A 22,441-nucleotide genomic window follows, 5' to 3' on the forward strand; every position below is an offset into this window, starting at 1 on the left:
GTGGTGTGCCTTTGTAGTCGGGGAGGAATGCGGAAATGTCCCCGCTCCGTGTCAAACCTCTCTGAAGGGGGTCAGGCCACATTCAGCCGGCGTGGGAAAGCCAGGCGGAGACGGAGCTCACACGGCCGAGCGGGGCTGCTGGTGCATGGGCTTGTTTGGGGGATATATGCAAGGGGTAAAAAAAAAAAAAAAGGGGTGAGAGAGGGAGAGAAAGGGAGAAATCTAAAGAGGAGCGTGGCTTTGCAGGGCTTGTATCACGCTTTTGCCTTTGTCCTGCACCCCCCCACCCACACACACCCACACACACCCACACACACACTCATTTGCGAGCAGTGTGTGTGTACGTGTGTCTGTGTATAGCTTTCGAACAACCTCCGCCTCCACCCCCTGCACCCTCCTCCTCCTCCCCCGTTCGAGTGTCCCTGCCTGGGCTGGTGCAGTTTGAGGGATGGGGGGTTAGAGCATGCACCGTCCAACAACTACCTGTGTGGCCCCCCGCATGGAGGACAGTGGACAAGGATGCGTTTGAGCACCCCTTTTTTTTTTTTTTTTTTTGGTCGGAGACCCGGGTGCCTCCTCACTTTATCGGACATGCCGACGTTGCGACATACTGTTGACAACACGAGGTAAACACTAAAAGTTGTGTTGCATGTGATACCAAAAGTGTGTGTACATTTTGCACTGGTGTTTAGTTATATTTAGCAAGCAAAAATCTGCATTTTAAACACACGATTGAATTTATTTGAATTTTTAATCTATTAAAATGTGTTAAAAATAGCCGTTGCAGTTATTGAGAAAGGGAATGTTATTAAAACCTCGCAAATGCTATTCTTGAGGTAATAACACGAAGATATATGTGTTAGACGCGAGTTTTGTTGCGTTTTAAAGGGACTTGAAGCAATTGAAGTTTAGACAATGCAGCCAGGAGACAGCCACGTGCTCGCAACGTTTGCGTGACCTCGGTGACAAAGTCTCAACTCATAATAAAGTTAGCTAAAAAAGGACATATGAGAAGCAGCTAAATACCGAACTCTCAACCACTTCGCGTGTAAGGACTGAACTTTATTTTCGCTCGTTCTCGTTCAATTATTTTCAATTTCCTTAAACACAAGACAGTCCATATCTTGCAACATTTGCATTTGCGGCGAGTCTTTGAACGCACCAGAAGTTGTGTTTATCATAGAGCGAGCATAAAAACGCTGACGGGTTAAGTAATGTTTTTTCTTGTGTTTTAACTTTGTTTTAAGAGGAGGAGGACATGTTAAGCGTAACAGGAGGAGGAGGAGGAGGAGTGCAAGTTGGGAGGCAACGAGGCTGCTTTAGCGATTGTCGGAATAAAACGTGATGACAGTTCTGTAATTGCTACCTGGGGCACATTTTGACCACTTCTGACAAAGATGGGGTCTACCTCCATCCGTGTCTCTCTGTCATCTAGGCATTGCACGTGCAAAAGATTTCCTGTGAATATGTCTTGGTGAGAAACTCTGGCTCGTCAGCCTCGCTGGGAATCCCCGCACGATTTTCAACAAGAGACGAGGAGGGGGGAAAATAAGCAAAAATGGACAAAGAAACGATTGGTACGCAGTATGAGCCCGTGGCCGAGATCGGAGAAGGCGCCTATGGAAAAGTATACAAAGCCAGAGATCTGAAGAACGGGGGACGATTTGTTGCCCTAAAACGAGTTCGTGTCCAGACGGAGGAAGAGGGGATGCCTCTCTCGACCATCCGCGAGGTGGCGGTACTGAGGCAGCTTGAAGCTTTTGAGCATCCAAATGTTGTCAGGTAAGTGTGGGTGAGAGAAAAGGTGTGCATGGTCTAACCACTCACGTTAAGAAGAAAGAACCTGTGCAGCTCTCCATGCCTGTGTTCAGAATCATTCAGTCATTCCCAACTTATCAATATTAATATGAGATGCAAGCAATTCATGGGGCCGTGAAGTCACGTCACTTCCTAACAAGCAGCACTTTGGCACATAATCAACAGTTAACTGACAAACTTCAAATTTCATATTGCATATTTCAAACTACTTTGTCTCATACTAACAATGCAAATACAAACAATGCTAAATGACATTTGTGTTGTGATGCCGTAAACATTTATTTAAGCAGCTGGGATTGGAACACAAACTCTGAAGTAGCATATATAGAAACAAAGTAAAACACTAAGTCAAAGTTGACCAGGATATGAATATCTTTTGGCTTTTTCAAATTTCCATTTCTATTTGACCCATGTTAGAGTGGTGCTCACTCTAACTTATTTTTGCAAGAACCAACGGGAGACAGTATGCCCTTTTTAAGCACTTGCAAGTGGAGAGTCGTTCGTCGCTGTGCGTACAGCGATGATCGAATGAGGTCTGACTTTGGATTCTTGCAAAAGAGTATTTATTGAGAGAAAGCAGGGTGGGGGTGACATTGGACATGTTTGATGGTCACCTCAGCGACTGGTTAATCAGTGCGGAGGGTCCCGGCTCATTGTTTTACAAGGTCGTGGAAACAGAAACTAGTAGAGCATTTTAGATGACTAACTAACCAAGAATGTTTCCACACCATTTGGAAAGTTTCAACAACTGAATGGTTAAACTTTTCAAAGTCAAGTAAAGCTAAAAGGTTTAAACAAAGTTAATAATTCTAGTCTACATTCCAACATAATCATACGATGAAGATAATCTGTAAACCCTAACAACCCATGCCTCGCTTATGGTAGGTTTTGATTCATTCCATTGTCAACGGCGTACTTACTCCATTTTGTTTCACATTTGTTTCAAACAATAACCATGCCAGTATTATGCGTCGGGGAATTCCTCAACGGACGTGACAGAAACATGGCTTTCACAGTCTTGCTCCTAACAATAATGAATAATGAGAAAGGATGACTCGGTCCTAACACAATCAAAATAGGGAGTATTTTTAACCTGACTGTAAGCATGCCTAATTTTAAAACCCGGGTCATTTCAGTTTAGTGGCTAAATCTGCCAGTGGGGGAGCAGCACGTTCAATTCTCTTCTGCAATCGTTTTTTGAATCGGTGCACGGACCAAACGATACAAGCAGGCAGCTCAAAGCAGGAAGGGTGCATTGTGGACCTCTTGTGAGACTCCCGGCAACCCCTGGATGTTGGTAATGAGCTCCATTATTCATTCCATATGTTCAGTGTCTGCTGAGAGCCCCCATTGTAGGCCGCCAATCGAGCTGTGAGGGGCGTTTAACCTCAACGCTTCGAGAGGAGGGCGTCATTTATTCTTTGACATCACACGCAGGACAAATAGCTCGAACGAAGCATCTCTCATTCACAGCACGTTTCCAATCCTGCGGGAGCGTCGACATGGACACGTGGAAAAGAAAAAAAAAGAAGAGATTTTGTCTTTTTTCACAAGTCATTTAAATAACCTAGAAAGATTAGTGTAATTGATTAAATATGACACTAAAGCCTTCATACTTATATTTTCCTTAACTCCATTTGAGTTGAAGGGATTTCAAGTTGTAGTTTTTACCGAAATGGATAAAGACAGATTGTCATGTCTGCAAAGTAATATTTAATCATTCACTTGCAGTGAGCTAATATTTGACATTGATTTCAAAAGACGATACCGGAGATGCTTTATGAGGTCATGCCACGGCAATAACCAATGAGTGTCAACACAGTTCACGGCCACTAGGTTTCCATGACGGTTGGCTTTGCCTCCAGCGCTACGGCCATGGAAGATGAAGGAAGCCCTAGCGGCAGATCCCTTTAACATGCCAAACAGCATCAGGAGTTGTCATAGCGCCGGCCAAGGAATGCTGCTTGTGTTCCCCCGGCTCTTTGATGAGGACACACTGCATAGTTTTTGTTTTAGCTTTTCACCAAAGCCTGCTCTGGCAGGTTGCTGACATAATCTGGATTCTTGGCCTCCGCTTTTCACCAAGTCTGGCACAACCGTAAATACTGATGTTAAGGATTTGGCAGTCTATAATGTTTAAAAGCGTTCTCCCCCAAATATTTTAACGTGACATGAAATGAAGTATTGTTACCACACTATGCCCGACAGGCACATAGTTGGAGACGGAACAGGAAGGCGTTAGCAAAGCAATTCTGTGGTGTTTTGAGCTGTCAGGCTCTTTCCTATGTTGCAGTAAGTTCCACTTCTGGTTCCCACTTTTTGTCGTCGCCATCATTGTGGCAACCTCCCAAAAACAACAACAAAGAGAGCTAAATCCAGAGTTGTCTCACAAGATTTGTTGATGTCATGTGATGTGAAATGTAACGGTTTGAACTTTGCTAGCTCTAAGTCCTTTTTGTTTGCTGCGCGCTATCAGTTGTATTGATCTCTCCCTTTTTCTCCTCTTCCAGGCTTTTTGATGTGTGTACAGTGTCTCGGACTAACCGCGAAACCAAACTCACCCTGGTCTTTGAGCATGTGGATCAAGACCTGACTACCTACCTAGAGAAAGCCCCTGACCCCGGCGTGCCGCCAGAAATTATCAAGGTAATGACTTGCAACTATTAATCAATGACTACTGAGTTTTTCCTCAACGGTATCATGTGACCTGATCAACCATTAAGACAAATTCACATCTGAATTGTTACTTCTGTTTTTATTTTAGATAAAGAAGATACGTTTTACATTTAACAGCCTTCATTGGTTACTTTAGCATGCTTGATCAAATACTCAGAGTCTTCGCTTACAATTCGCCCAAAGGTCGGAACTGGACGCGCCATTAACCCTTCCTCTGTGACTGGCTCTTTTTATTTTAATCTTTTTTTTTTTTTTTAGAACTCTTAATCGTATTTCACCCCTAGGTCCCGTGATTTAACAGATACAATACCGGGGAATTATTGCTCCATTTTTGGGCCTCCGAGTTTAAGTGTCAGTTTTGAAATGGAGACCTTGTGGAAGCGAGAGTATCTGTAGTTTTTTTTTTTCCACCCCGGGGCCAGGTTTACGTGCGAATGTTCTTTCGAGCTGCAATATTGATGATTAACTGTGTAAGCATAGACGAAATAGGTGGATCTGACCTCAGGCCTTTATCGGGGGGTTAGCAAACGACCTGCAATTTCTTCCGTGGATTACTTTAGCACACACTTTTTTTCCAGGTTTTTTTTTTCATTGCAATTTTTTTAAATGGGATATTTTTCTGAAAAGTCCACGGTTCTTATCTATTTTCATAGAGCATATTGTACAGCGATTCCATCATCAGATCCATGGAAGTTGAGCCACCTGTTGAGTTCCTTCGGGGCTCGTCTTCACCCCCGCTTTGCTTTCTCTTAACATCCATGCAGCTGGAGCCATTGGAAGACAAAAGGACAATGACGCATTGACAATATGACACTGGCTCCATCTCTTGTTATTTCTAGGACACTGGACAGTTCCTTGTCCTCCAGAATGAGCTCTGACTCACATTTGGTACACCTTTGTCAATTTACATTGACAGTAATCTCCTAGATGTTAGCAGATCTTATATAGTGGATGAAACCAGTTACCCCGCTCCTTGCCAGCCTGTCCACCTCTGCCCCCGCCCCACCCACTCGGCCTCAAGACCCACCACATGCTCATTGATGAAAGAGGCCCTCCTCCAGGAATTAAATGAGCTGGAAGGACATCAAGCGGCCAAGCTAGCCCAGGCTCGGTGCGCCTCGGCCGGGCCAGCGCTTGGGTGTCACCCGCCCTTCTCGGCTGCCGTCATCCAGGCTACCACAGCTCTATTCTCTGAGCCTATAAAGGGGGAGGTTAATGAAGCATGGGGAGGGAATTACACTAACGCTAACCGGCAGATGTCCCATATTGTGCTTCGCTACAATAAACAATATGGCTGTCTTTGGTGCATTTGCATTAGAAAAGGAAGCATACCCAGAAAGCCATGTTGTGGCTGCATCTTGCAGAGGGCTTACCACTTTTTTTCTTTACCCGGTACCCCTGCTTTTGGGAGGAGGGGCAGGGGGGGGGGTCAAACCTGTTGCCTTTTTGTGTGATATTGTCTCTTCCAAGCCAAGTTGACCCCGAGGACTTTTCTGATGCCCATTGAGTTTAAAGTTCAAATATATAAGAGTTTCGATTTCATTTTGCAATTGAGTATATTCTACCGGCCAGGCCGTCAACCACGATCGCTGTATTGTTCGACATGACTCAGTTGTAGTGGAAATTGATACATCAGAACGGAAGGTGCTGAGGCCATCATTGTTTGTGTTTGTCCAAGAGTCACACTTCTGAGGTAATTAGTGTTTACTAGCAAATCCTGCTGAAAGGAAGCACGGCAAAATGGTTATTTAAAGCAGGGAGGAACTGACTGGGGGGGCTGCTATTGTGTCAGCACTCACACACGCACACACACACATGCACACATAAAATAACCAACTGCCTCCCTCTGTTCTATGACCCTGTCTGTCTGCTGCCCTCCTCACTAGGTCATGGCTGGATGGAGATGTAGAAAGGAAGGTCTGTTTATGCATCCTGCCTGCCCTTGGTCAGGACCCCCCTCCAACATCCCCCCTACCACACACATACACACATTTTCACATACACGCACAAACTTCGACCCCCCCGACAAGCTGCGGTGCACACAAATTAGACTGTCGTGTAGTGTGTTGACGCGAGCACGGGGGCCAGGGGACGCGGCGTTTGCGAGTACACAAACGCGCACGCTCCCGGCCCCTCGTGCCCGCAGTACGCGGCGGGGTGTCTCATCCTCTGCGCCGCGCAGCAGCCAGCCCCGCGCCGCTTGCTAATGTTTTCTGCTTGAGTGTGCAGGCCTCTTTGACTCACTCACCAGCTGGTCAGCTAGTGAATAGAGCTGTGGGCTCAGCTCCATGTCACTTGTGAGGTCTTGGCTGGGGACTTTTCGGGGAGGGTGGGAGGCTGGTGGGCTAAGGGGCATGTGCGTATTTACAGGAGAGAGAGAGTATGTATGTAAAGGCTGGGATAAGGCACACTGAGCTCCCCCCCCCCCCCGAAAAGTGTTTTTCTTTTGTGGCTTTCATACGCACACAGTATACATCCAGCCCTTCCGCTTCTGAATTTGGATATGTCAGCTGTTCTTTTATTGGAATACCATAAGCGACCCAAAAGCCAAGCTCCCTGCCCCTTTCGCTTTATTGGCGAGCCAAAAGCAGCCCTTTCTTTATCAGTCGTTCGTTACTCGTTTACAGGTGCAAGACCTGTTTTGGGAGCGTTTCAGTTTAAACGGAACAAGTCCAAGCTGGTTCGACATAGTTGCCTTCTCCCCCGCGCTAGTTTACTTTAGCTCAAGCGTTATTGATGCAGCGCCTATGGCCGTTTCTGAGGTCAGCCTGTGGTCATAAAATGAGAGGGAACGCCAATTAACTCCGGCCAAGCAGCTGCTATGAAACAGAGCTCCGTGCTTGTATAGAGCGGGGCCTCCCTCTATCATTTGTGTGTGTGTCAGTTATCAAACATCTGCCGCAGTCGACAAGAAAAGACGCAGGCCTCCTCCGTTAACTCTTCTACGACCAAAACTGTGTCTGCTATGTCAGGGATGACCTTTGACCCAATGTGATGCTGCAGCTATTGTTGCTACATAATGTCGCTTTTAACACTATCTAATATTTATTGACTTGTTTTCTTCTAGGATATGATGTATCAGCTCCTCCAGGGGCTGGATTTCCTGCATTCCCACCGCGTGGTTCACCGTGACTTAAAACCACAGAATATCCTGGTCACCAGCGGAGGACAGATTAAACTAGCCGACTTTGGTCTCGCCCGCATCTACAGCTTCCAGATGGCTCTCACTTCTGTGGTGAGTCACGACTAATAAACCTTAAAGTTACTCACCTTGCGAGATAGCACCGGATGAAACTGTTTGGGCTTCCAAGTCAAACAAATCTTTGCTTGTCTTCGCCCTATTTTTTTTTTTTTTTTTTAAATTGAGCAATACAGTTGGGCTGCAACGGGTCACATGATCGAGTTTCTCAGTGTAAAGTGAGAGCCGAGGGCCCCTGTGGCCCTTCTCGGGAATTCCACTGTGCCAATAGTGGACAGGGATGGAACAGATGAGGAGACGCAGGGGGCCCCTCCCTTTCCCGCTGTCGGCACTTTGATGTGCCACTGTGGGCTCTGATGACCAGATAAAATGGAGACTGAAGGACTCTTTGGAAATCATTGAATTAGGGAGAGATGAGACGTTCAAGATTTGCACAGGCAGTAAATGTTCCTCAGTCATTTTATTTTGGCCATTTTTTAAGCAACCTTTGGTGCGTACCGCATTATACAGCATCTGAAATGTCAGAATCAGAAATGACTTTCAAATTTACATAATGGTTTCCACAATGTTCCACACACTGGGCGTTTTGTTCTCGTCATTGCCGAAACACTGGCGAGGGGACGATTTATGAGGTTGCATTCTAATAAGGAAATTCACCTTGAGGTATCCGTGACACATATTGCGACCCGTGAGTCATTTGCGTGCACAAAGGCATTCAAGTTTTGAGCGACTTTTCACACCCACGCACACACACTCATTTCGTTCCTTGAGTATACATCTAGCCACCGTGAGCTTCTTTTGGTTAAAAGACGAGCACATTGCATGTACAAAAAAAGTGCCGCAGCAGTTAAGAGGATCTTCCTTCCCCCTTGCCCAACACAGAGCAGCAGTTAGTTATTTAGTCACCAAATGCCACCGTTATTGGCAGACAGAGGGGCTGTAAAGAACTGCTGTTGCTTAAGGGAACTTCTCTCTCCATGATTCATTTTGCACTTTTAAAATGACATTATCTGGCGTGATCATTTGCATAACGCTGTTAAGAGGTCCCCCCCAGCTCATTCTTTTAGTCTCAGTCTTACCAAGTGATACTTACTCTGTGCTCTTTATCACGAGAAAAGTGATAACATCTTCACGCTTATCAACCTTGTTCGAACTTGGTTGAATTGGTGTGGAAACGAGGCACTGAAGGGATTTGTGTCCTCCGGTTGAAATGACAAAGATGGCTTCTCAGTCTGGATTCTCGTGATCTGCGAGCGGTAGTTGTAAATCGATACTAAAACAGAGAAGCTACGCTAAGACCTCCGAGGGGGGCCATCGGTGCCGCTCTGCTCCGCTCGTAACAAAAATGTTGACCTGAGAGTCGACCTGCACGGTTGCATGTGACTGACATCACCGAGTTTTGAATATTTTGGCCCTCCCTCAGAGAGAGACCACCCAACAGGGTGGTACAGAGGCCTCCATTAGGCCTCCTCTGGTAGTCCCTGGGGGGCAGTTGCTTTGTTAATGGCATTTTAATGACCCCGGTCTGGCTACGGCTTCAATGACCCACCATGAGTGACAGGCAGATGGGCAAATCTGATGGGTTAATCTGACATGCCACAGAGGAAAGAGGCGGGCCTTTGTTTTTAAATCCAACATGTCCCATTGAGATTTGTTTCATCTCCATCACAATGCAGCTTTTCCTTGATTAACCAAAATGAGCTTAAATCCAACCAAATCGAACCACAGAATTGAACCACCAAGCTTTTGTTTGTTTTTCTTTGTCGCAAATGAACACAATATCAAAGTTCTTTTAGTATCCCTGAGAATAGACTCCTTGTGAAAGCAGGATCATTTTATCCCCTCAATCGAGGTATTTTCCCGATTAAAGCGTCCCTCTGCAGGAGAGGACTTGTAGCACACTCTGGGACTGTTTCGATAGTTCCTCAAACAGCTCCACATGGGAAAAAAAAGGAAAAGCCTGTATGCTTTGACTGCAGCCAAGAGCAAAGGAGCTGTCTCACAACTTGAGCTAGCACATTTAGTTTGCTATTTTCACACACAGATGTGTTCAAATGCGGGCTTTGCTTCCACTCTTTGTATTTATATTCGCCCTCCTGCAACGTCTCGCTAGCATGGCGGCTTTATCCCGGGCCAAACTGTATTAATTGTCACCAGTCTTTGGCGTCGCTCCAGGTGGTGGGGATTCGAAACAGCGGGAGTCGTGCATGTGCACACACAAAAGTGCAACGGGATATGGAAGCTGTGTCCGTAGCAGGAAGAAGGGGGGGGGGGGGGGGAGAAAAAATGACGGCATATATGTGGAATTTTCCAGCTAATGATGTGCGGATGTGGTAGCACAGGGGAGAGAGAGCCACTGACTGTGCTGTCTTTGTTTCACTTGCTGAGGGCCTCATGCTGCATTCCTGTATGCTGTGCATACTTTGGCAACACTCACTTTTACTGTATACAGTTTGTCTGCTGCTCTTGCACTTTTCCCTGCAGCCATATATCTATATCTTCTTTAATCTCCCTTTTATGTCCTTTCTTGGCCAGGTGCGGTGCCATTGTTGTGACTATAAATTGCCGAGGGAAAGTATTGTCGCGACAGAACAGGCCGAACGGGACTCTCGGGCCGACAACCCTTGCAGATTAGGTTTTTCCTCGTAATTATTTTCTATATCCTCTGCTCTTCCCATATGTGGTGTGCCTACACACCCTGAACCTTTTATCCCCCTTTCCTCTGAGATTCACTTTGGGAGACTTTAATTTGTGCTGAATTGCTCTCTGGAATGTAATCACATTCTGACCTAAGACTGATAATGTGTACAAGCTGAGAAACGTCGGAACATTGGCTGCACTTTTTCTGCACGAAATTTGTCAAGCTCTTAACCACCTGCCCGCTTTATTTTCAACGAGTTCGATACATAAACCGCCTCTGTCGGTGCCACACACGCTCAACTGATCTTTGCTATCAACTATCTTGAGTATGTTTAATGTTAAACTACCCTCAGGGATGACTGATAATAAACTGCAATTAGCCTTTAAAACATCAGACACGTTTGAGATAACTAGAATTCATTGGGAGCCACACACAAACACTTTTGGCACCGAAACTTTTTCATCCAGGCAAACGGCAGGTACTCGGTAAGTCGCATGCAATACACCCACGGAACTGGCATGGATGCACGCTATTGTCTTCTGAACGCTGGTGGCTCGGGTCCAGGCTCTGCGAGTCGCACGGAGGTCTGACCCGGGAGGTCTTGAGGTCCTCCGGGGCAGAGAGCTCAGCAGTGAGAGTGGAGGACAGCGTTAGCCGCAGTGAGGGGGAGGATGCTCTCAGCCGAAAGGAATTCTCAGAATGTTGTCCTTTAATCTGGAGTCAGACTCACCACACATACTGACTAACTCTTTAGGTTTTTCCCCCCCCGGCTCGGTCTGACCCCCCTCTGGTGTTTGTGTTACCGTGTGGGAGAAGGGTAGGTAACGGCTCACGACAGAAAAGAGCAAACCATAGAACCAAAACTAACTTCCTTTTTCCTGTCTTCTCATTGACTTACTACCTGTATATTTATTCACAGTCACTGATGAACCACAGGAAGACATGAAGCAGAAGACCAAATTACAAAGTGACTCGGACAATAAATAGACAGAAAACCCCAGAAATGTCTCGCTGGTGTGTCATAGGAAAAGGACTCATAATAGAAGAATGATCTTATGATATTTTGTTCATAATACAGCTCGGAAGCATAATGAGAGACCACCAGGCTACAAAAATAGCATCCAGCAACTCCTCGGTGTCAATCACCCCATCTTTTTTCCGGTGTGTTTCTGTACGTGAGTAATATAAATGTCGGCCATATCTGCACTTGTGGCTAGGATTTTAGGTTTTCGAATGACTGAATTGCACTGCAGCGGATATACTGCAAGCTTCAGGTCTGTGGTTCTTCTTAGAAGGCTCCGCGTGCGGCCGTGCACGTATGTGCTCATACTACTTTTAAGTCTGCAAGGCTGCATACTCCGTCAAACATTTTATCCAATAATAAGATGGATTATTTGGACAACAGCATAGTTAATAATCTATTTTTTGAAGGAAGCTTTTATCCTGTAGCATGTAAAATCGTGGAAAAAAACTTCCCAAAGTCAGGCTTTCAGAGGTTACTTGCCCAGCTTCCGCCCTCATTTCCACATAAGCAGGAAACAGGAGATGAGAGTATCTCACATCTACAAAATGCAATCCTTGACTCTAATAATAGTCCGTGTTTAAAAGTAGAAATGCGACTGATATGTTTGATTGGCCTAATCAGAAGGATCATTATGCTCACTCGTTCCCTAAATTGAGAGCTTACCAGCACAGCTGAAAAACCTCGTCCAACACTTTTTTTAAAGCTCAGTATTAAATAACTTCATAAATGGTCATACAAGTAAAACACACGGTCTTGTTACCTTGTACTCGCTCAAGCTGAATACAGGCATTGTACTTTGCTTCCCTCTACTCTCATTTTGAGTTTGATCAGTGTGCTGTGGTGCCTGGGGAGGTGGAACAAGAGCAACAGGTTGATGATAAAGTACCTGGAACCAAACGAGGGGTCACTGAGTTGTTGCCGGAGGGCTTCCCCTTGTGTCGTTGCTTTTGTGGCATGCTACGTTTGCTCATCACTTCCATTAGAGAAGCACAAAGGAACCTGAAAATCATGTTTGAAGTGGCTGTTGTGGAATATTGTCATTTGAATGCAATGCAGAATGTGACAATCCAAAAAAATCTAATTTATTCTGACACTCTGAATGGCGTAGGTGGTGACACTTTGGTACCGAGCCCCAGAGGTGCTGCTGCAGTCGAGCTACGCTACCCCAGTGGACCTGTGGAGCGTGGGTTGCATCTTTGCTGAGATGTTCAGAAGAAGGTGAGCCTCTTCACACTCGGATGTGGGCTTAAAGTTCATTCTGCACACTCCTCAGTGTGGTCATGTTGAATAGTGAAGTTCGAAATAGTTTTATAGGCCAATATAGTTGCAAATGAAAATTTTTTCAGATGCATTTTCTGCGCAGTGAGAGTAGTGTCATTACAGTTGGCTTATCAAACTATTCCAGGAATGACTGGCAACTCGCTGTGGTTGCAGCACATGTGTCAAGACGCTGCTCGGTGATATACAGTAGGTGCTTGACGGTTTGCGGTCTAACTGACTTTGCAGCTAAAGCCACCCAAGCTAATAACTTCATTTTCTCTAGATTTCAAAAGTTTTCCTTCTTCTTCCCAGTCAGGATCACCACATTCATTTTAGCACCGTTTTAAATATAAAGGATTTATAAAATGTTTGCTAACGGTAGCAGTCTGCTTTAGTATAGATAAGAGAAGTAGTGCGCCGAAAGAAGTCGTCTTGCTGGCAATTCATACTTCCTTCCCCAACCGCCACACATGCACTTAGCCGCAATGTGTGCACGAGATGCGGTGGAAAGGACTGTGAACAAGTATGCACAGGAAAGAGAAATCTGAATGAAGCAGCATCGAAGTCATCAAGCAGTGCTGCATGGGAAGAAAGACGCCAAGTCGCTCTCCTCTTTGTCTTTTTTGTCTTCCACCTGAAGTCAAAATCAACACAGTTCGAAAACGCCACTTTTCATAACCCTCTCGACTGGCCAACTGCGCCTGAGGACTAAGCGCTCGGCAGAGAATACCGTAATGGACACGCAAGATGATGAATGGCTTTTTAAAAGGCCACCTGTTGGAGATTAATGGGCACCTGGGAGACGCTGTAAGAGTGGCTGGAGCACAACAATGGACAAGAAATCTATTGTTTGCAATCTTCCCACCCCAAATGAAAGATTTGAGCGAGTAAAAATCCAGATAGAATGAAGAAAGAGCCCCACTGATTATTTCAGAATTGGTGTTAGATAATCGTAATCAGATCCCAAATTTCAAAATCAAGTCTTTTTTTTTTTTTTTTTTTTTTGTGTGTGTGCAATGCAAATAGAACTTTGAAGAGCCAAAAAAACAGCCATCACCCTTGGGCAAAAGTTTCCCTTTCATCGTCACAACATACCGATGTTTAATGCCTACATTGTTGTGAAAGGAATTTGAGCAAATATCATGCAAGTCTACATTTGCATGGCTCGGATAGCGTCAAGGGGCGTGAGTCATGGATGGAAGTGAACGAGAAAAAAAGAAAGGCGCCTACGTGTTGACATTCCTCTAATCTTAAAAGGTCGACCGTGTTGTGTTAATGGTCCGGCAGAAGCCTCACATCCATGTTGACTTTCTCACAGTCTGTCACGCCCGAGGCTTTTCGATTGATAAATCTCCACCAACACCTCAAGCGTACGTGTTTGTTTTACTATTTTTAAATTGACCAAAAAAAAAATTGCATCACCACATCAGACAAACGTTCTTTTTCTCCCTATTTCCCACTTAATTTGACACTCTCGTGCAACCGCACACACACACGCACACACACATGCATTCCAGAGGTTGCTGCAGTGGAATGTGGGACGGAGAAGTATTGGCACCGAGGGAAGTATGACTCAGCTGACTCTCCCAAACCAGCATATCGCTCGCTGTGTGTATAATGGGGTGGGGGGGGTGGGGGTGGGGGGGGGGGGGGGGGGGCAGAAATACTGTACCCTATACACCCATGCAAATCTTGCAAAAGGAAACAATCCTAATGGGAATGGCAGCACGGCGTTCGCAAATACAAACCACTCGCCTGTGTGTGTGTACATGCCTGTGGCCGTCACGAACAAACCAGCAAACCACAGCAGGTTTAAAAATGGACTCGCGGAATGATCAGTCTGACTTGTTTCGGCACGATGGCGTTGCTGTAGGTGAATCTTCAAAAACTGTTTTGGTAGGATCGTAAATGGATTAAGAACAGTTCAGAGGCTGTTCAAAGGTGTTTCAAAGAAGCCACACAAAGTCTTATTAATTCGATTTGAATAGCTGTAATAAATTCTGTATTGATTTAATTGACACTTTGATTCTCGTGCGGGTGCCAAGCCGCAGTCTACCCTGTCTAACGGCTTACCTTTCTCGAAGCGTTGTTCTCACTTTTGCAAAAGCTGAACAGGAACAGGGACAAGGTATATCGTGGAACAGCTTAGATAAAAGAAATCAGTTAAGATGTGCGTTCTATCTCGTGTTCCATACTAAAAATAGAACATGTTTACATATTTTAACAAGTACCACATTTGTTGGGCACAAAGGGTATTGTTCAAATGAAGCCTTTGACATCAACACCTCCTTCTTTGCTACAGCAGGAAGGTCTGGTTCCCATGCTTCTTTCTCTGTTCGGATAATCACATGTTTCTTTCACACGCCTCTCCCTCCTATTTTACGACTCGCATTCACCGAGAAAGCGAGAGCGAGCGAATGCGCGCACAGGATTCTTCGGCTTTTTCCGTCGGGCGTTACTGACGGCAAAGTTGGCTTGATGCTGACTGCTGGAATTTGCGCGTGTGCCAAAGCAGGCATGGACGCCCACGGGCCTTCAAAGACGCGCCAAAGCCACAGTAACCACCAGCAGTCTTACTGCCGCTCTCCTCCCTTTTTTCACTTACCAATACAACTTCACAGTGCTGAATGCACAAGATGGAAATGCGACTTCTTCCCTTTCGAATTTGCCTCGGGGGAAAAAAAAGTTCCGTTTATATATATATGTATAATATAGTTTTTATTTACCATAAAAACTAGGTCAAGAATAGGTCAGAGAAACAGTTGCAGTATTGATTGTGAAAATCCAGATCACTGTTAGAGATAGTGATATGCTAGGACCCTCCAGGTGCCAGGTCAGATCATTATATCAGGTCTTGCTAGACCTGAACACTCCTCCCCTGAGCAGGAGAGATTGACACTCAAGTGTTTTTCTTTTGCAGACCTCTATTTCTCGGTAACTCAGATGCTGATCAGCTGGGAAAGATTTTCGAGTGAGTATTTGCATGTCAGGAAGGTTATTCGACAACTTTCATCATTTGGAGTGAATGAAGAGAACACTTGTCGTCCTCCCCACAGTGTTGTCGGGGTACCTTCAGCAGAGGACTGGCCCCAGGAGGTGGCCCTACCACAGAGTGCCTTCACCCCACAGCCTGCTAAGCCAATAGAAGACTTAGTTCCTGACATAGACGAGCAAGGGCGGGCCCTCTTATTGGTATGTACAAAGTAGTATTGTGCAATGCTACCTTGACTCGTATATGAAATTTTTAACTTTGACCTAAATTCAATCCCACGATGCTTAGTGTTCATTTTGACATCTTTTTTTTTTGTCTGTCTAGCAATTCCTCGCCTTCAATCCCTCCAGGAGGATATCTGCATTTGCTGCACTTAGCCACCCTTATTTCCAAAGTGTGGACAGCCTCAGTAGAAGTGTGTATGCGGCACAGCCTCTCCCCAGCAACAAGCCCACTATTGAAGAGAGGACTGCCTGAGAGTCCTCGTTGTCCCTCACCGTGTCCGTAAGAAGTATTCACCCATCTGCTTGATTGTTCAATCAAACTGCTTTCAACTACCGTGACATGATGCTGTCAATTGAAGTACTATAAAACACAAAAACGATGCAAATATTCATCTCTTTTTACAAATGGCCGACATTCTGCTTGAATGACGATATATTCAATGGCAGTATGAGAAGGCCATCGTGTATTACGGAATACCTAACTTTACAAAACGACTCCAAATTTGGTCGGTTATAGCTGCTGTTCGCCGATAAAACATTGCGATCGATTTTGGTATATCAGAACAAAGCGTGAACGATCATGTGGTGGGTACAGTATACTTCAACTAAGTACTCAGAAGGAGGCAATGCTCGGAATGAGGACACCCCGCCCTGGATATGCACAAAAGCGATCCTCCTTCTGTGAACTGATGGATTGAAATTGCTGCTTTTAGGTTCTAAAATGTTGATGATTGACTACGTTATCAATGCAAAGACACTTCTACGACTGGGACTAATCAGTGAACGGACTGCAGACTCCATGCAGCGGCCACTGTGTGACCAGAGTTGAGGCCCCCTCCCTTCTAAGAGTCGTCTCGATGCCTAAAATGGATCTTTATTCCACTTTATGGACTTGTGAAGCACAAGCAGGGCCGCATTTACGAACACGTCGAGTGTGCACTGATGCTCTTGCAGACACCAAACAAATGAGTCATGACTAACTGCCACTTACTGCCGCCATCGTTGCAGGCTTTCCACACATTATACTGCCATCCAGCGGATGCCCCGAGCAACTGCAGACCAGTAGCAGGATTCTAATGGTCTTTGCAACTTTTTGGGTCAAGCACACTTAAAGGCATTCATCACCATCATGGGCTGATACCGGTGCTGCGGCAATGATGAAAATGAAAAGTTCTTGCCACTCCCTTGATGTTTCTGACATGGTGATTGTTAGTCATCAAGGTCTCATAACTTTTTTTGTTTTTTTTAAAATATCAAAGTGACACAGTAATCGTACACGCTTGCAATAGGTGGCTTTAGTCCCACCAGCACGATTCATCAGTACATTTGGCATAAAATTACGCTACCAATATTCTGTATTTAATTGTAATTTTATTGCTAAGTCTTATATGCATGTTTTATCAAGTTGCATACTTGAGTTTTAAGATGCCAGGGCATAAAGTATTCTTACACCAACTCTATAGAGGATTACTGAACCTGTGTGAGGACAAATTGACGATGTAAGGAATGTATAGATGGCTAGATGACTACAATGTACTGTTTATAGTGCGGCGGTAGTTCTAGAAAATGTTTGATATTTGCATTGTCAGCCCATAAAAATGTCACAAAAGCGGATCAGGAAGCAAAGTGAGGGTCAGTGGAATGTTGAATGGCAAGAGTATTTTGTCGGTTGGCGGGTTCTGCGGGTGCTTGTTGAATTTCTTTCAGCTTGAAAATGGCTGCAAATGCGTGTACGTGATTTTTTTTTTTTTTTTTAATAATGCACAAATATCTTAACCCCGACTCCCTCCGGTTATTTTCTATGTATGTACCACGATGTTCTATTTTGACTTTTTGCCAGCGAGGAAAAAAGCAAGTTGTTCTCACAGAACAGTAACATACTTTAACACTGGTGTACCTTCTCTGAACTGGTCGTGCTGCTAGCACACACAGACACACACAGACACACACTTTGACACAAACACTCTTTCTCAGGTTTTTGATATGGGTGTCCAAACCTTTCGCACAGTTTGCACATCCTCCGGCGACTAACTGACCACATTACAACTCTTTCAGGTTCTCTTCAAGCTGTCTAATGATCATGCCATTGATCATATTCTACTGTCAGTCCTATTTATCACGTTATGTTACTGTAGTCATGACTGTATGATTATAACTGCCTGTATAAGGATTGTTTTTGACACAAAAACAACTTCTTATCGCCAATCGGTGAACATAATCCACAAAGCGTTGTCATCTTGACGAAGCACTGTGCAAACATTCTGTTGGGAAATGACTCGTATCTGATGTTGTGACATGCAATGCAATGAAAGTTCAAAATGTTTTAGATTCATAGAAGTTTTGGTAATGACTGCTTTAGTCTTTTAAACTTGATACAATCACTGTGTGTGTTTTATTTTCTTAGCCAGTAACGTCACATTTCAAACAGGAGTAAAACTGAATTCCGCTTTTATGCTTTTAGTGGTTTTGCTGTTTTGAAACAAAAAAAGCTTCATCCGTCTTGTTACTCGAATAACACGTTCCTGCGTCACATTGGGATCGACCATGATGTTGTTGAATGAATTCAAGAATTGGTGTCTTATTATTGTTTACACCAGCTGAATTAAAAACGCTTTTTATGAAAATTGTGTTGGAGTCTAAGTATACATGACACATTTTCATGTAACCCTGCAAATAAATGGGGTATGATAAATGAGGTCTGGTGTCCATTGGTTTTGTTTTTTTACAAAAAGCAAAGTCAGAAGATGACAAAGCAGCGTTGAAGGAAGCAAAAGCTGTGAAAAGTTTCAAGCAAATGTTTGACACCTACAAAGAAGGGGGTTGGTTGCATTTGGTTGTTGCTCAACACGGAATGTGTGCAAGACAAGAATGTGAGCACTTATGACAACTGCAAAAGATTGGAGAAGCAAGATATTCCCCAATTCATTGCCTTATTTAAAAAAAAAAAGTTCAGTTGTTGGCTAATACATTTCTTTTAATTGCACATGAATCTTTTATATACACTGTTACGGACACAATGTGCGTTTTTGCCACCTCTACTAGAGCATGGATCCAAAAATAAAGTTAAAACAAGCAAACTTTCCTAACCAAGTTAATCAATCTACATGCATTCTAAAGATGACCGAATGGTGGCAGCAACGGCTCATGGAGGAACTTGTAGCGACTTATTTGTAACTGCAGAAGGAGATGAAGCGCCGAGGAAGAAAAGCCGTCTGATGTGGCTGCCTGCCACATATGAAGAAGAAAACAAATGTCTGTGCTATTTTTAAGATTTCTCCTTTATAACTAAGCCAAAATGGGCAAGAGGGACAATCGAGTGGTGAGTTATTCTGTTTTGTTTTCGTGGCAGTCAGACCAATTTGCTGGCGAACAGTTCAGCTCAGTACGGCACAACAGAGCCCATATAGGCTTGCTAATAGGCCTTAACTATGATCAATTAAACAGCATCCCATTTAAGTAAGATTTTATTTAAAGGTGTTATTAATTTCACACCAAGAATGACAAATATATACGTTGCATGTGGTTGATCGAGCTGCAGAAGATTAGAATTTTGTTCACCATTTTGTATTGTGTGTTGCGCTGATGAGCCCTTAAAGCTAGCACGATTTAAATGCTCCATATCATCATAGAGCGATACCACCAATATCGATACAGAATAAGTGTGGCTCTTAAAACAATCATATGGCTTGGGAATGATGATTTTTGTTGTTGTGCTTTTTGTTGGTATTTTGTTTTTAACAATGCGCCTGTCATGATGCGTTAAAGGGATCCTCGACTTACGCGGTTTGAGGTTACGAACGTTTTTTATTTGGTTTTCTATTTATAGCCAAGATAGGTTTTTCATTCCAATTGTTTACAGTAATTTGCCACATTAATACTTTAATATGAATACAATTTTATCTGTGAGTGTTGGTTCTTTTTACAGTCACAAGATTTGTTTAATGTGTGATGGCTGTGTTTGACATTCCAGGCCTACGTAAATCCAATCGCTGCTGCTCGATCCAGGGGGCCGGTGCAGAACTCGGGACCGACCATACAGGATTATTTAGGTAGACCTCGACCGACATGGTGGGTAAAAGAAAATATTCCTTTATTTGTTCCACATAGGGAACTTCCAGTATAGGACAGAAACACTGCCTAGTGAACCCATCTAGATGAAACAAAATTTCATTTGTGTTCCAAAAGATAGCTACTCAATGATGGTATGGTACAACTGATACATAATTGCTGTGTCTTCATCAGGGAAGAGATAAAGGAGCAGCTGGAGAAGAAGAAGAAAGGCTCCCGAGCCTTGGCTGACTTTGAGGACAAAATGAACGAGGTGGGAAAACAAACAAAAAATATTTAAAGCAAGATATGATGAAATTCAGCATCTTGAATTTTAGATGTACGGTATCAGTCTCACATAAATTCTTTCTTGGTTACAGAGGTGGAAGAAAGAGCTGGCAAAGAACCGAGAAAAGCTGTTAGGTGCAAGCGAGAAGGACAAAGACAAAAAGGCTGGCGAGCGAGAAAAGGAGGAGAAGAAAGATAAGAAGGAGGTGCACTATAGATGTCATAAATAAATGAGCTCACTTAGAATCCTTGATCGCTCATGTTTGTCTTCTAATTTGTGTCCAGAAAAGGGAGAAGAAGAAATCCAGTAGGGTGAGGGGAGACCTCTAGTTTTCACTATTCTTCTTGTTGTGATATTTAGTCAAGTATAAGTCAAGTTCCCTCAAATCTAACGAACCCTGCTTTTATTGTGTTCTGCTCAAGCATTCTTCATCTTCTTCTTCCTCCTCATCGAGTTCTGATTCCTCCAGCAGCTCCTCCTCAGAATCGGAAGATGAGGTAAGGCACAGCCAGAGGCGTTGAAACTGTTCAATGGTGCCAGTAGGCAATATCATACAGACCGATGCCTCAAAAAGAATGATTACAATTAAATGACATATCAAGTGCACTTTGACCTCATCTGAACTTCTCTGTGCGTGATCGTTTATAGCTTGATAAGAAGATTGTGAAGAAAAAGCGGAAAAGAAAGAAGTCGTCAGCCAGGAGAGCATCGGACGACTCGGATGCAGACTCGGATGCTGACAGAAAGGTTTTTCTTTCTTCCTTCCTTCCAATAACACAACTATGCCTTGTTTATATGAGAATGAGCGACTAACGTTCACCCTGAATGCAATTTTTGTCCCAAGAAGAAAAAGAAAAGAATCAAGGAAGAAGGCGATAACAATAAGGTGATTGAAAGCTTGTTCTAATGTTAAATGCTCCCCCCCCCCCCCCCCCCCCCATTCATCAATAATATTAAGGTGCTAAATATTGTCGCCTAGGATGACAAAAGCCGTCGAAGGAAAATTAAAAGTGAGCCCAAGTCATCCGCTGAGTCAGATGGAGATGAAATGGTAAGCACTAAAAGTGGAGCAGTTTGTATATCTGGTCATTTCTGGTAATTCAATGTTGCTCCTTGGCCACTAGGGGGCAGTACAATAACATACATGCATACATACACTAGCTGTGATGAAACTCAAGACCTTTACAATGAGCTTCAATGATTTTTTTCTTTAGGTAATAGATATATAATATATGCCTATGATTATTGTTGCACTTCTTGAAATATATGTTAACGGTTCACTGCAATATTGAGGCTAGTTCATTAGCACTTTTCTGATATTTTGCATTGCGTGTTAGCTTTAAGACTTACTATGTAAAAATTATGCTAATGTTGTTGTGTTAAATACACCATGTATAATACTCTTTATAAATCTTTATAAAAATAATTCATAATTCCAGGTATAACTGTAATAGTGGAAGACACATTACATTTGTAGGCTGTTAGTCGTGCCACTCCATTGCAGTCAGAAAGTCCATTCTTGGGAAACATGTTTTTTTTTTTCCCTATGGGTATATTGCAAGACTTCCTTTATTTCCATGGTTTTCATTTTATTTTATTTCCTCTTTCTCAGGCTGACACCAAGAAGAAAAAGAGAAGCAGTGAAGAAAAAGAGAAAATCACTGTAAGAATACATTATCAAAAGTTGTAGCGTATTAAAAATTGGTTGGTCTGTTTTAGCTGACAGAAAACAAAAATGAAATGTCTTTTCGACACAGGACAAATCGAAGAAAAAGCGGAAAAAGAAGCACAAGAAGCACAACAGGAAAAAGAAAAGGAAGGCGGCATCTCAGTCAGACTCCGAGCTGGACTAGCTGTTCACTACACTTGGTATTGTTACTTTTTTTCCCCCCCCGGGCCACCAGATTCATCCAGCTCAGATTTGGACAATTGCAGTGCTGTGCTGAGCTTGCGAAGCCTTGTAGAATCTGGTGCGTCTTCTTTTTGGGGGTGCTCGCGGAGTTGCCACCGCCCAAGTTTTTGGTGTGATTGAACTTTTCAGGAGTTATCTGCCTCCTTTGCATGTCGAGCTGAACGCTTGATGTCACGCCAGCCTCATATTGAAGTTGGACCTGTATGATAAAACGCGTCTCCGTTCAATGCTGCACAACGGCGCACATGTACGAACCGGGATTCCATGAATAAAGTCATTGCGGTTACTTGCGGATGACATTTTGAAGCTTTGTCTTTAGTAGTGCGACTACCTCCATTCATATTATTCCACTGCATGTT

The 22,441-nt window shown here is 43.9% G+C and overlaps 2 protein-coding genes across 6 annotated transcripts; both read left to right on the top strand.

Annotated features, from left to right (window-relative positions):
- The first annotated feature begins 287 nt into the window (after positions 1-287).
- Positions 288-18,529, top strand: cdk6 (cyclin dependent kinase 6). 4 transcript variants are annotated; one of them, XM_068649025.1, is made up of 8 exons: positions 288-626; positions 1,250-1,782; positions 4,329-4,464; positions 7,562-7,729; positions 12,467-12,576; positions 15,539-15,589; positions 15,675-15,810; positions 15,935-18,529. In XM_068649025.1, the coding sequence occupies exons 2-8, from the start codon at positions 1,559-1,561 to the stop codon at positions 16,085-16,087; spliced, it is 978 nt and encodes a 325-aa protein (XP_068505126.1). In that variant the 5' UTR covers positions 288-626; positions 1,250-1,558; the 3' UTR covers positions 16,088-18,529. The 4 variants fall into 4 exon arrangements, with proteins under 4 accessions (XP_068505126.1, XP_049607210.1, XP_049607211.1 ...); XM_049751253.2 differs by having other exon boundaries at positions 1,436-1,782; XM_049751254.2 differs by lacking the exon at positions 288-626 and having other exon boundaries at positions 846-1,341; positions 1,436-1,782.
- A 462-nt stretch (positions 18,530-18,991) lies between these two features.
- Positions 18,992-22,379, top strand: fam133b (family with sequence similarity 133 member B). 2 transcript variants are annotated; one of them, XM_049751255.1, is made up of 11 exons: positions 18,992-19,153; positions 19,805-19,902; positions 20,077-20,155; positions 20,262-20,375; positions 20,455-20,481; positions 20,593-20,667; positions 20,819-20,917; positions 21,015-21,056; positions 21,150-21,221; positions 21,783-21,833; positions 21,928-22,379. In XM_049751255.1, the coding sequence occupies exons 1-11, from the start codon at positions 19,130-19,132 to the stop codon at positions 22,021-22,023; spliced, it is 777 nt and encodes a 258-aa protein (XP_049607212.1). In that variant the 5' UTR covers positions 18,992-19,129; the 3' UTR covers positions 22,024-22,379. The 2 variants fall into 2 exon arrangements, with proteins under 2 accessions (XP_049607212.1, XP_049607213.1); XM_049751256.1 differs by having other exon boundaries at positions 21,018-21,056.
- The last annotated feature ends 62 nt before the right edge of the window (positions 22,380-22,441 follow it).

The sequence above is a fragment of the Syngnathus scovelli genome, chromosome 19 (genome assembly GCF_024217435.2).
Source record: "Syngnathus scovelli strain Florida chromosome 19, RoL_Ssco_1.2, whole genome shotgun sequence".
In the NCBI taxonomy this organism is placed as follows: Eukaryota; Metazoa; Chordata; class Actinopteri; order Syngnathiformes; family Syngnathidae; genus Syngnathus; species Syngnathus scovelli.

Excerpts from the sequence above, each read along its gene's own strand:
- cdk6 (XM_068649025.1), top strand. The coding sequence starts at position 1,559 with ATGGACAAAGAAACGATTGGTACGCAGTATGAGCCCGTGGCCGAGATC. Across the intron at positions 4,465-7,561 it reads TGCCGCCAGAAATTATCAAG|GATATGATGTATCAGCTCCT; the intron begins GTAATGACTTGC and ends GTTTTCTTCTAG. Across the intron at positions 7,730-12,466 it reads AGATGGCTCTCACTTCTGTG|GTGGTGACACTTTGGTACCG; the intron begins GTGAGTCACGAC and ends TGAATGGCGTAG.
- fam133b (XM_049751255.1), top strand. The coding sequence starts at position 19,130 with ATGGGCAAGAGGGACAATCGAGTG. Across the intron at positions 19,154-19,804 it reads GCAAGAGGGACAATCGAGTG|GCCTACGTAAATCCAATCGC; the intron begins GTGAGTTATTCT and ends TTGACATTCCAG. Across the intron at positions 21,834-21,927 it reads AAGAAAAAGAGAAAATCACT|GACAAATCGAAGAAAAAGCG; the intron begins GTAAGAATACAT and ends TTTTCGACACAG.